The 14,395-nt window shown below is 39.5% G+C and overlaps 1 protein-coding gene across 23 annotated transcripts in view; it reads right to left on the bottom strand.

Annotated features, from left to right (window-relative positions):
- The window catches only part of ZMYND8 (zinc finger MYND-type containing 8), a 328,826-nt gene that overhangs the window by 203,279 nt on the left and 111,152 nt on the right, over positions 1-14,395 (bottom strand). For 21 of the 23 annotated variants that reach the window (XR_011847695.1, XM_072110572.1, XM_072110565.1 and 18 more), the window contains 2 exons: positions 12,999-13,091; positions 6,739-6,826 (listed from right to left, as the gene is read on the bottom strand). Coding sequence is in view for 22 of the 23 variants with exons in the window: in XM_072110572.1 (XP_071966673.1) it covers positions 6,739-6,826; positions 12,999-13,091 (181 nt within the window). In the remaining variant the exon portion in view is untranslated. The remainder of the gene's footprint in view (positions 1-6,738; positions 6,827-12,998; positions 13,092-14,395) is intronic. The other 2 variants (XM_072110561.1, XM_072110576.1) reach the window with 1 other exon arrangement.

The following is a 14,395-nucleotide window of genomic DNA, read 5'->3' as shown; positions in this document are numbered from 1 at the left end:
TAGTGTAGAGAGTGTTTGTAGTTTAACTAGACAGTGAACAACAATGTCTGCAGCCATACAACTCCTTTAACTATGCCTCGATACAACAAATTATTTTCTGGAAGGTTTGACTTGAAGGGTCGAGAGTGAACCAAGTTAATATTGCCTATTATGTGTATGGTGGAGTTAGGGTTTGCAGGCAGAACAGAGCTGCTAAATGTTGTTTTGGACTCTTGCACAACTAGAATAGTAGGTGAAGGTTTGCAGTCAAAGCTTTGTGGATTTTTAGCTCCCCAAATGATCCTCATGGCAGTGTCCCCATTTAGGTTAGGTTCACACATGCTTTCAGCAGGTTCTGGGAAATGGAAGGTGAACTGAAGTAATTTTATAAATGTGTTGCTAATTTTTGGTGTTATTTTTTCTTATGTACTCATTCAGAATTTGAAATGTGTTGGGAAAGTGATTAATCTACGTATTAAGGGGGTTTTCCGGGAATAAGCATAATTAATATGCGTCAATAAAATATAAGCTAATAGGTAATTAGTTGTTATTTAACATTTCACTACCCTTTGTCCACAATATTTTTCTACTAATACTATAGTAAAGAATTAAAATGCTACAGGCCCTTTAACCCTTCCCGACATTTAACGTAATACTGCATCGCACTGCAAAATGCAGTACTGCAAAATGCAGTACTAATACGTCAAACTTCTGGCCCCGGCTCTTGAAAGGAGCCAGGGCCAGAAGCTGCGGGTGTTGGCTATATATCATTGCTGACACCCGCGATCAGAGATTTCTCTGATCGTGGGTGTTAACCCCTAACACACCCCTAAGCCTGAGGCTGCGCGATCCTCCTCTGGGAGCCGGGTCCCTGCCTTCTGACAGGACCTGGCTGTAACACACCGAGCATGCGCAGCATGTGGGTCGCTTGTTCAAGCTAACCTGTAAGAGTTAATTAAAAAAGTTAAAAACATTACGTAAATACATTTTTTAATAAAAATAATTAATTAAATAAAGTTAAAGTCCCCTAAACACAAATATTCCCTATACACATGCAATAAAGTGAAAAAAAAAAAACAATTATTGGAAACATTATTGGACCCGCCCGGTGTACGCCGTAAAAACAAAACCAGAAAAACACTCCAAAAATGTACATTTTTCATAAAATCTCTACACAAAAATGTTCTAAAAAGTGATCAAAAAAAGTTATGTGCGCCAAAATGATACCACTGAAAAGAACAACTCGGCACGTAAAAAATAAGCCCTAAACTAGCTCTGTCAACAAAAAAATATTAAAGTTACATCTCCGAAAAGATGGCGATGCAAAAACAAATGAGATTTCCTCTATATTAGTTTTTATCCAGTAAAATTGTAAAAATAAATGAAAAACTATATAAAATGAGGTATCACCGTAATCGTAGTGATCTGTAGAATAATGATAATATAGTATTTTTAGTGTATGGTGTACGACCACCAAATAATACCAAAGAAAAGTAAACCAAAATTGACAATTTTCTTTTCACCCATACATTCAAGAGTTAATAAAATCTCATCAATAAGCTAGTGACCCACTAAAATGAAGTATTTGTAAAGTGCATCTCATTTCGCAAAAAATAAGCCCTTATATGTCCAAATTGCCAAAAAAATAAAGATTGTATAGCCAATAAAAAGTGACAATGCATAATCTGCTCTGAATGGCGCAGCTTCCCTTCGATGACCTAGCGTGTGCACATACAGCAGGTTACCAACACATATGGGGTATTGTTATACGCAGGAGGGATTGGGTATCAAATTTTGTGGAGTATTTTGGTATTTTATCCACTGAAAATTTGTACATTTTTTGAAAAACACATTCATTTAGCCAAAAAAAAATTCACTTTCAAAATTGCATCCGATTTAACCCCTGTAAAACAATTAAAGGGTTAACAAACTTCATAAAAGTTTTTTTTACGTACATTGAGGGGTGTAGTTTCTATAATGGGGTAATTTATGGGGTTTTACTTTTATTTAGGCCTCTCAAAGTTATTTGAAACCTGAGCAAAGTGATTTGAAAAATCGCATCTAACATTCATAGCCCCATAACATCCTACAAAAATAAGAGTATGCATAAAAAACCATGTCAACATAAAGTAGACGTTCACTGAATGTTAGTTATTACGTTTTATTAAGTATTTTTGCAGTTATGACTATGTATGGAAAAAGTAGAACATTTTGAAGTTCGAAAATCAAGTCACAAAGGGGTTAATGACCCAAGCTATTTGTCGGCAAATTTTGTCAATGACTTAAACATGCTAAACCTTTTGTATGGGATTTTATACAACTTACTGATCAATGTTTATTATTGCTTTCATGCAACCTAAAGAATAATATTTTTTTTTCTCTTGGCCAATACGAATACAACGATACCATTTTATATAATAAATACATATATTTTTAAAAAATTACCATATATACTCAAGTTTAAGCAAAGCAATGTGCTGGAGAAAAAACTTAACTCTCCTTATACTCGGGTCTATAAAAAAAAAAATTAACTCTGTACTCACCTTTCTGACGCCCCCCGCAGGTCATCTTCTTGCTTCCAGGCCTCCGGCTCAGTCCCTGCCTGCTACCGACACTAACATTATAAAGTCAGCTGTAGGGTTGCATGACTGTTCTACAAAAAAAGTATCTGTCTGCAGGGGATTTCCCAGAGGAGACATCAGGTAGGGAATCCTTTGTATACGGTAATGGCCAAAAATTTTGAGAATGACACAAATATTATATTTTCACATGATCTGTTGCCTCTGTTTTTTAGGTGTGTTTGTCAGATATTTTTATCACATACAGAAATACAAGTGCAATCATATTATGAGTAACAAAAGCTTTTATTGGCAGTTAGAATGAGTTAATGCAGCAAGTCAATATTTGCAGTGTTGACCCTTCTTCTTCAGGATCTCTGCAATTCTCCCTGGCATGCTCTCAATCAACTTCTGGTCCAAATCCTGACTTATAGCAGTGCATTCTTGCATAATCAATGCTTGCATTTTGTCACAATTTGTTGGTTTTCGTTTGTCCACTCGTCTCTTGATGATTGACCACAACTTCTCACTGAGAGTAAGATCAAGATCTGGAGTGTTTCTAGGCCATGGACCCAAAATCTCTGTTTTGTTCCCTGAGCCATTTAGTTAACACCTTTGCTTTATCGCAAGGTGCTCCATCATGCTGGAAAAAGCATTGTTGATCACCAAACTGCTCTTAGACGGTTGGGAGAAGTTGCTCTTGAAGGACATTCTGGTACCGTTCTTTATTCATGGATGTGTTTTTAGGAAAAAGACTGTGAGAGAGCCGATTCCCTTGGCTGAGAAGCAACCCCACACATGAATGGTTGCAGGATGCTTTACAGTTGGCATGAGACAAGACTGGTGGTATCGCTGACCTTGACTTCTCTGAACAAGCTGTTTTCCAGATGTTCCAAACAATCGGAAAATGAATTCATCAGAGAATTTCCCCAGTCCTCAGCAGTCCACTCCCTGTACCTTTTACAGAATATCAGTCTGTCCCTGATGTTTTTTCTGGAGAGAAGTGGCTTCTTTGCTGCCCTCCTTGACACCAGGGCTTGCTCCAAGAGTCTCCGCCTAACAGTGTGCGTGCAGATGTACTCACACCTGCCTGCTGCCATTCCTGAGCAAGCTCTGCACTGCTGGTAAGCCAATCCTGAAGCTCCAACTCTCTTAAGAGACGGTCCTGGCGCTTGCTGGTCCTTCTTGGGTGCCCTGGAGCCTCTCTCCTTGAATTCCTTGATGATGCGATACATTGTTGACTGAGGTGCAATCTTTCTAGCTGCGATACTCTTCCCTGTTAGGTCAGTTGTGTGCAGTGCAATGATGACTGCACGTGTTTCTTTAGAGATAACCATGCTTAACAGAAGAGAAACAATGATGCCAAGCACCAGCCTCCTTTTAAAGTGTCCATTGGAGTGATTCTTACTTAATCATGACAGATTAATCTCCAGCCCTGACCTCAACACCCACACCTGTGTTAAGGGAGCAATCACTGAAACGATGCTAGCTTCTCATTTTAAGGCAGGCCTGCAATGAAGTTGAAATGTGTTTTGGGGGAAAAAGTTCATTTTCTAGACAAATATTGACTTTGCAATTAATTGCTGTTAAGCTGATCACTCTTTATAACATTCTGGAATATATGCAAATTGCCATTATAAAACCTGTTGCAGGAGACTTTGTAAAAATTAATATTTGTATCGTTCTCAAAACTTTTGGCCATGACTGTAGATGTGTTGGGTTAGCAGCAGAGCAGGGACCATGTCATCAGGGTAATATCTCCATCTGCCCATATATGGTATCTCTACATCTCTCCGGGCTTCCCCAGACAAAAGGCTCTAAATTATTGACACAAAGCTCTAAATAATTTAACTTATTTTTTACCCCGCCCAGGGTTTGAACTCACAACCTCTACACTGAACCTGACAGAGATACAGAACTTCTATCCACTAGACTATGGGGTTTGTGTTTCGTACGCCAGAAATACTGCTAACCCGACAGAATTGGATCCTAACTTTCTGGTGTGAAGTAAGCCAACTAATAGGAGGTGCAGAGTACGACTAGATACTAGGACAGATTTATCATCCCTCATCAGACACTTATAAATCTGGTGCAAAATAAGACTGTCTAGCCTAACTCTGCACTGTCTAACCTTAGGACACTTTTTATAGATCTCCACTAGTCTGTGTATGGATGTCATGCATGCGTCATCCATTTTTTTGAGGATCCATTGAGTTCTATGCATGTATGTAGAGACAAAATAATGCATGCTACAAATTTCTCACCGTCTACACATCTGTGAAAAATAAACAGACATGTGAACAGTCCCACAGCAAACAATGGGTTCGTTTGCCATCCTCAAAAAAAATGATAGCATAGGACATCAAAAACGCCCGTCTAAATGAGCCCTAACTGAGAAAGCTGGCAATATACTGGGGGCAGAAGCTGCTGAAAAGATACTGGTGAAGAGAGGCTAGCTGGCTATATACTAGGGAACATGTTCTACTTGCAAAATACTGAGGGGAGAGACTGCTGGCTATATACTGCGGGCAGAGGCTAGCTGGCCATATACTGTGGGCAGGGGCATGCTGGCTATACACTTGGGGCATGGGCTGCTTGAGGCCATCAACTGGCTATATACTAGGGGGCAAGAAGGGGACTGGCTAGCTATATACTGGGTGGAGGGTGTACCAATCCATTTCCCACCCTAGGCTTATATCCCCAGTTTTTTGTGTTAAAATGGAGTATATTGGGTATACTCGAGTATATACAGCAACGTTATTTGCAAAAATTAACATCATTATCTTTCAAGCACCACAACTTTGGAACTGTATAGCTGTGCAAGGGATTGTTTTGTTTTTTGCTTAATGATCTGTCATATTTATTAGTATAACCTTATGTTTTATATATCTTTTTGATCTGGTTTAAAAATATAAGAACCTTGACTACAGTGTGCCACTGATGTTTGGCCGCCGCTTCTTTGGGATTAAAGACCAGGGATCTAAGAGTTTCCATTCCCTGGTATTAGTGGGACAGCCTACTTTTATCTGTAAATGAGTAGATTATGTTGCTCTTCTGAAGCATACTGGGAAAATCAACCTGTTCTTCACTTTATTTGACATGGTTAATATTTATTATATATAAAGGTGAATAATTTTTACTCTGAAAATAAAAGTTTTATTAGGGTTTTTGTTTTTATTCGAGAAATTGTTGCACAGAGGATTTTTGAGGGGTTTTTTTATCGCTCCAGCGTGCCCTCTGGCAGCTTAGTTAAGCTGGTTGATGTAACCTTTGTTTTCTACTATGGACGGCAAACTGTGCAGAATCATAACCAAGATTAAACTATTCTTAGCATACCAAGGTAATCAATTGTCAAGCTTGTATGCCTTATTGGCCTTTAATATTTTTTAGTCCAGGAAACCTTTTAAAAGGTTTAACTAATTAATGTAGTTCCTGCACCCAAAATGTACATTCATATTCATTTGAATTACCATAGTTGGCTCACATTATATTGCAGATGAAAAAGCACTAAAACAGAACGGAAAATTTACTACATCAGATAAAAGTACGCTACAGCCACATAATCTGGGCGTAGCATACCGCTGGTTGAAGAAAAAAAGGGGCGAGTACTCCTCACCACTCCACTCTCCATAGGGAGACGAGAAGCCAGGTCTTGCATACGGCAAAATATAGAGCATTTTCTATCATTTTATAGCCACAGTAGGGTGACACCATGCACTTCTATGGCAGCTGTATGCATATAAACGCCATATACGTTATGTACTTGACACCAGAAAAATTCTGTTACATATGCATAATTAATGGAGCATGTCCTTCCCCAGGAAGCCACATCCGTTTCTCAAGGTCATGTCCCTTTTATTGTAATAGTTGATTAAATGCTTAAGGTGATTTGCACATGTTGTGGATTTTTCTGCCAGTACCTTGATTTAATATATTCATGAATACTACCATAAGGTCCTGGCAGCATGATTGACATGTGAAAATCTGCATCAGTTCTGCACCAAAATGCAGATTTTAGCTTGAAATGATGACAGATCACATCAGGCAAAACAAAACAGGTTAAAAATGAATGCAGAAAAACATATGTTAATCTTTATCAAGAACTAACTACAAATAAAACAAATAAAAAGCATACATAAAATGAAGTTTGGTGTAAACAGGTTAATAAATCAGACCCACTGTGTCTTGGCGTATTACTTACCCCCATTATATATAATGCAATTATGCAATATCCATTTGGCATCTGCCAGGAAGGCTTCTGTGCAACCGTACATTTTCTTTTTAACATTCTGTAAAAATAAAAGAGGAAAATAAAGAAACAATGTGAGGGTCAGCAGCCACACATGAAATAATAAAGCATGGAAATCTCACCAATCGAGCCTTTTTAAGTGTGAACTAAAGAACACACAGTTTCCCTTAGATGGCTTCAAAATATACTCTCATCATGATGCATCTTATTAGTACATTCCTCCACTGTAGGGAAAGTAGTTTGCAGAAGCTTCGAATGTTCTCTAACAATTTTATCAATCCTTTGAATAAGGGGATAAAATTAGTGTGAAAACACTTTTCCCTACATTAGCCCTGGTTGTATTATGAAATTTAACATCAGACTGTGCCTGTTTGAGAATCCTCGGAGGATATTCCCGCTGTCTAAACCAATGTTCCATCTCGTTAAATCAAATGCGTTTTGTATCCAGGTCTAATACGATCCGATGAATTCTTTGGAACTACGATTTAGTTATGGCTTTTTTAGTTGAGTAGGGGTGATTACTCCTATAATGACGAATGCCATTTCTGTCTGTATTCTTACGACATAGGTCAGTTCTTCACATACAATCATCATCCTTTATGAACATTGGAATTAGAAAACTGACTTGAACCAAATCTGAGGTCATGGTAAACTGAAGCTCCTTTCTTATTTAATTTAAAAACTCTCCCCTGATTTGTAACAAAATAGCCCGGAACTTACGGTATAAGTTGGTAAAAGCAGGCTTAGGGAGTGCTGTGAAAATCCCACGTTAAACTTTTCTATCTAGCCGAAAGAATGGCAGTTACCCGTGTCTGAACTGTGCCCAATCATCCGGGGGTATACATTTTTCCATCCCCTTTCTGGTCAACCCTATAAAAGGTGATGGGTTTTTCACATGCAATACTTCATATGTGATATATTTAATAAAATGCCCTTGCGGTTTTTTTTAAATCGACAAAACAATAAAACGGGTCTCAGAGGATCGTGAAACACTAATGTACGATCCAATACCATGAGACATGTCAACCTATCGCCTATCACTTTGAAAAATATGGTCATACCATTTCACAGTTGACATTTATGGCTAATGAAAAAGTAGAACAACCAAGACGAGGAGGAAAAACTGAAACAGCTTCTATTACGCAGAGAAGCATTCTGGATATATTCTTTTAGCACTTTAGAACCACAAGGGTTAAACTGTGACTGCAATGTTACTAATTTATAAGAGGATTGTTTATAATATCTGATGACATAACAATATTATGACTCAAGTTATGGTATATATAAGAGGATACTAGTGTTTTGTAACTATGTTTTTTGTATACAGATTCCCTTTCCTTTCTCTATCCACCTATAAAAATGCATGGTGAAATGATTGATACTTGTTACTCTGCCTTCTGATCGTCTCACATATCGACCTGGACTTGCTGGTGGTGTGAAGTCAACAGTAGGGGGACTCATTCCAATTGTATATATTTGTGACTGCATTGGCAGTATACTAGCAGTAGATAAAGGCTTAGGTATAAGCCGAAACTTGTTCTGTTTATATGTGAACAACGATTACATCAATTCAGCAAATAGTTGGATTCTGTTGGAAATATCAAAGCGCTCACTAATCTCCTGTTTCTGTTTGTTCTGCTAGTTTTGGATGAGTGGATATCTATGTCTCATTGTTGACTAGACAGGCATGTTATTGGTAATATGGCGATTGTTACACTGACAGTCAAGGGAGTAATAGAAGCTAAAACAGCAATAAAACAAGTAAAATTGTAACCTAAGGGGTTAAAAATAATCACCAAAAATCATCACTAGGGGACTGAAATATGAGAATTTTCTTTCATGGGCAAACTCCTTTAACAACTTAACCTTTTTTCAGTGGTCTTCATTTTTAGTTCTTTATTTCTTATGTCCAGAGCTTTCCAGTGAAGATATTAAATATTCCATGCTGTAAAGGGCTTTGGATTTACGCCTTTCACTTTTAGTTACAAATTACACCTCCCCTTTATTTCTTGGGTTGTTACGATGAGAAGGATACCACATATAAATTTGAATATGTTTTAATACATTTGAAAAAAAAAAATGTAAAACTTAAATTAAAATTTCTTAATTTCACAATGTTCTGATGTATGGTTTCATGTTTTATGAAATAAGATGAATTGGTGTATAACCTTTTAATCACTATTTATTCAAATTGTTATGAGTTGCGAAATGGCGAAAAAGTGGCGGTTTGGACATTTTTTTAAATTTTCATTTTAAACTTGTCTAAACTCCCTAATTTTACCACCAAAAACTGGGAAAAACTATTGACTCGAGTACAAGCCAAGGGTGGGAAAAGCATTGGTCACTGCCCACCCCAGTATACAGCCAGCCTGCCCCCATGTAGCGTGCAGCCAGCCTGCCCCCATGTAGCGTGCAGCCAGCCTGCCCCCATGTAGCGTGCAGCCAGCCTGCCCCCATGTAGCGTGCAGCCAGCCTGCCCCCATGTAGCATGCAGCGCAACCAGTATGGTTAGTGTTTTGGTGATGGCAGTTACACATCATTACTACGGTAACAGAGCAAGAAAAGCTGTTACATCATCACTGGGAGCAGAGCATAAGAGGGAGGAGGAGTTACTGAGAACTAAAGGATCATGGGACTTGTATTTTCCAGTGGCGGCCATCTTGGTGATAACTCCACCTACTTTAGAGAGGACATAAAATGTTGTGAATCATAAAATCAAACTATTTAAGCTCCGTTTTGTGACTAATGACATTGAGTATTGTTGTATTCATTTATTTGTATCATCATGGGTTTTTGTGTCAGAGATTGGCCAGAGATTTTTTTACCCCTATATAATGGGCCAGACGAGGCTCAGAATTGGGCAACCGGTCAGTGAGTAACCATAATCTAACGTATTTGAGTTGGCCAGCCAAGTAATATACATGCAGATCTGGTTTTTGGGCATTGAAGGGTCATAAACTTTAGCTCAGCTCTAGTCTAGAGTTTCCCCAAATAAAAGAGGTTATTAGGCTATTTATTTGTTTAAAGAAAACGCTGTAGAACGACAACCTCAATGTATTACAGTGTATACAAACATTTAGGCAACACTATCATTTTTATAAGATTTACTTGCCCTGCAACTGAAAGTGGTAAGGAGCCCCATAGTTAGAATTTCAGCTTAAATAAGTCCAGCAAAGATTGTACATTCAGAGAAAAAGGTATTAAGGAGTCTGTGGAAATAAATATTCCAACATATTTAAAAGTGTCTACCACCTGCCAAGGAAAGAACTTGTATCTACCCCTACAGGCCTAGCAAGTAGGAAGGTTAATGCACAGTTAATCCACAGTCCAGAATATAAGCTAAATTTGTCTATTTGTGACAGTCACGTGTATGGTATTTAGAGGGTCACGAGGCCAATCGTGATTCCTTTACAATTCGAGTCATTTCTCAATTTTATGGCCATTGGTTCTGTCGCAAGAACAAATAAGAGGGGCGATGCATACCTCTATGCAAGGCAAATGCTGCTGAGGAGGCATTCACTAACAGGGAGGCTTGTGGCAATTTATATAAAATATCCAGCCATGCAGTGAATACAGGTCCAAATCCAAAAGTACTTGCTGCAGAAAGGGCCACTCTACTGAAACGAAGGCTGAAACAAAGCCCACTCTTCCCCAACTTCCTACCCAGCCGAGTAACCACCTGTATGTTCCTTATGTTCTCAGAGGTCAATTTTCCTGGCATGAAACCGCATTGATTCAGGTAGATAAGATCTAACATAACTGAATTTAGCTGTTTAGCAATCATTTTAGTAAAAACTTGTAATCCACAATCAATAAAGAAATAAGGTGGTATGACCCCCAATCCATAGAGTTCTTATTCGATTTATTATTTTTTTAAAATCTATTTTTCAATTCAACATGCAATATAAATATAAAGTATAATACAATACATTTTAACAGCTGTAACACTCTTAATTCAATATATCAAGTTGTAAATTCAGTGTATAAAAATGACACAGTCTACCTATACGAATACATTTTTATAATTTTAAAAATTTCCACTTCTAAATGTTGCGGTCTAAGCTGTTTTACTCTCCCTCTCCCCAGCTTTCTCACCCTCTACCCCAGACCGAAGGTGGGGAAAAAAAAAATGATTAAAAATAATTTTCATCTCAGCTGGCCAGATAGTATCCCATTCTGTTAACCTCTTTCTATTAAAATAGTATACTTTTTCATATTCCTTCACCCTTTTAAGCAGCGCCTCCAATTGTTATTGAGGGTGGCTCAATTTCTTTCCTACTTTTTGCTATGATCACCTTCACCACGAGCGATACTCTACATATGAATGCAATGTGGTTTCTCCTCAGACCTGGATGAAAGTCTCAAATGAGCGCATTAAGAATCAATACCCCTGATGAGTTCACTATTGAGATATCCAGGCATTCCTCCATTTTTTGGTGGACTTCTTCCTAAAAGTGTTATTTGTTTATAAATTTTTATATCAGATCTAAGAAAAGGGAGGTGATTTTACACCTCCTGATTGTAGTATTGCAGTATATGGCCCCCAGTGTTGAGTGAGAGGAACTTACTGAGAGGGGGTCACCCTACCTAATGGTTTACTGACCACCCTACCTAATGGTTTACTGAGAGGGGGTCACCCTACCTAATGGTTTACTGAGAGGGGGTCACCCTATCAAATGGTTTACTGAGAGGGGGTCACCCTACCTAATGGTTTACTGAGAGGGGGTCACCCTATCAAATGGCTTACTGAGAGGGGGGAACCCTGAGAGGGGAATAGCCTAAGAGGGGGGCACCCTATCTAATGGCTTACTAAGAGGGGGAAACCCAATCTATTGGCTTACTAAGAGGAGGACTGTATCTAATGGATTATTGAGGGGGTGCAGTATAGAGTGTAGTATAATTTGATATAAACAGTGTGCATCTAGGGGAGTAGGCCATTGTACCGTGTAGTAATGTGGGCAAAGAGATGCTATAGGGGCCATTATTTTGTGCTTTTGGGAGAGTATGGTTGTAATTGTATTATATTGGGGAAGTGAGGCATGTGTTTTTCGTATTATGGTCTATAATTACAGATCGATAAATATGGAATACAAGAGGCCACACACTAGAGTTGTGTCTTATTTTTTCCTGCCATGGAATTTGATTGCAGGGGGACTTCTCAGCCATGCGTTCAGATTCCAGGGTAGTGTGAACTTGAAACAGACTCTGTAATTGTACCAGTTACTGCACTAAACCAGTGTGAACCTGAAATAAAATGTAGTTCCACCAATATACCTATGGGTGAGGCTGAATTGATGTGGACTGGGAAGACTGGATTGATGGACACAGATCAAACTGCACTGATAAGCAGCGCATTCTGTATGCCTCTGTGTGGGCCAAATTATTGTTGGTATATTGTTTTTGTAAGGCTATATTCACACTGCCGTTGCCCACTGTACTGTACTGTACTGTACACGGCAGTGATGGAGAAAGAAGGAGGGGGAGAGTGCCGCTCACCCCCGCCCCTCTCCATAGGAATACACAGCGCAAGGAACCGTATTCTGTCGAAAGATAGGACATGTCCTACGTTGGTGTTTTTCACTCAGTGTATATAATGGTATTCAACTGCTATAGAACATAACAATACATTTCCTCTCCCCCACCCCCTTACCCGCATCACGGCTGACGCAGAGCCTCATTACAGACATGAACCCGTCAACTGCCACAGAACCTCATCTAAACGCACACACACATTGGCTGCCGCAAAACCTCATTACACACACACCTGTTTGCTCCCACAGAACCTCAAATCACGCACACACACTTATCGGCTGCCGCAAAACCTCTACTCACACATACACACACCTCATCTGTCACAGGTGGTACAGATCATAGCCAATGTGGTAGCGCCCATGTGCCGGCAGCATGTAACACCCGATATCTGTGCCGCACCAGCAGATGTCAACGGTAAGTGTTTGCTGCAATATGCAATGCAGCAAACACCCACCCTGCATGGAGAGGCCACCAGGCCTGATGCTGTGCATTAATAGCATGGTGCAAATCAAAAGAGGGCTTATGGTAGGTCCCCATAAGGTTTTTACAGGTGGGCCCTAGGCCTCCTGATCCAAAATTGGTGGTTTGTGTTCACATTTTCTAAAAAAAATGGTGAGAATGCTTGACATGGTCATTGATCTGACCATACAGCACCACACATGCAGAATGCAGACACTGACCTTTTCTAGTGTACTGAGATCCATAGGATTGAATATATATTCAGCATAATCAGGGTGTTGCTCCAATGACACTGGCTTCTGGAAGGGTTCAGTCTGAGAATAAAGATTAGCAATGTTAGAACAATAAAAATAAGAACTAAGTGCAAGAACTTTGGATTTATGGCACAGAATCTCCTTTTTCAGACAACACCAGGATTGTGTTTCTAAATGCCAGAGAACTGGAGAAGATAGAAGAGGAGTCATCAGGATCTGCGTCGAGGATCGGGAGCCCCGTGGAGCATCGGGGCATCGGAGGGCGAGTATGTAAGTTTTTTTTTTTTTTTTATGTGCTGAGTGGGCTGGCTGGCTATATATATTACCGGGGGCAGGCTATATACTACCAGGGGCCGGCTGGCTATATACTACCGGGGGGCGGCTGGCTATATACTACCGGGGGCCGGCTGGCTATATACTACCGGGGGCCGGCTGGCTATATACTACCGGGGGCCGGCTGGCTATATACTACCGGGGGCCGGCTGGCTATATGCTACCGGGGGCCGGCTGGCTATATACTACCGGGGGCCGGCTGGCTGGCTATATACTACCGGGGGCCGGCTGGCTGGCTATATACTACCGGGTTTTCCCAGTTTAGGGGTCACGGCTTATACTTGGGCCGGCTTGATATATGGTACTTTTTTATTTTCCTTGTACAGAGCTGTAAAAAGGCTTGTTTTCTTCGTAAAAAAAACTGTACTTTGCAATGACGGTATTTAATATTCCATGCTGTGTACTGGAAAGTAGCATATTCCAAATGGAGGGAAACTGGTGAAAGCCATATTTGCCCCATTTTCTGGTAGTTTTTCACAGCTTTCACTGTGCGCTCCAAAAGACATTACCCTTATTCTTTTGGAAAGTACAATTGCGGGAATAGCAAATTTATATAGGTTTTATTTTGTTTTAAAACGTATAAAAAAAATTTTGGGGTGTTATTTGAACTTTTTTTATTTGATGAAAAGTAAAATGTGGAGTCCCTATAGGTGGAGATAAAAAATTAAATATTATTAGGGGTGTTAAGGATACCACACTGGCCTTGAATGCCATCCTACATACTGTCAGACATTTTGAAAAAGACTCAGCATTCATTTCACATAACTTTGTGTAGTGAAAACTAAAGTTTGGGTGGAGTTTGCCCCTCAGCACACAAAGACTTAGTGCTCGCTAGCACCACCTAGAGGAAGGTATCCAGGTGAACATCTGGGCATTGTATTTATGTGAAGACAGCCAATGGTTCTACATTCCTTTGTGTGCTACATTCCAATAGTGTTGCATTTCCAGGGTCAAACCACCCAATAGTATTGCCCGCTTGTGTATTTGCACACCCCTTGCAGAGTGTTTTATGACTTTCCAGATAAGGGTTT

The sequence above is a fragment of the Engystomops pustulosus genome, chromosome 6, assembly GCF_040894005.1.
Source record: "Engystomops pustulosus chromosome 6, aEngPut4.maternal, whole genome shotgun sequence".
NCBI lineage: Eukaryota > Metazoa > Chordata > Amphibia > Anura > Leptodactylidae > Engystomops > Engystomops pustulosus.
This window is presented reverse-complemented; position numbering and strand designations above follow the sequence as displayed.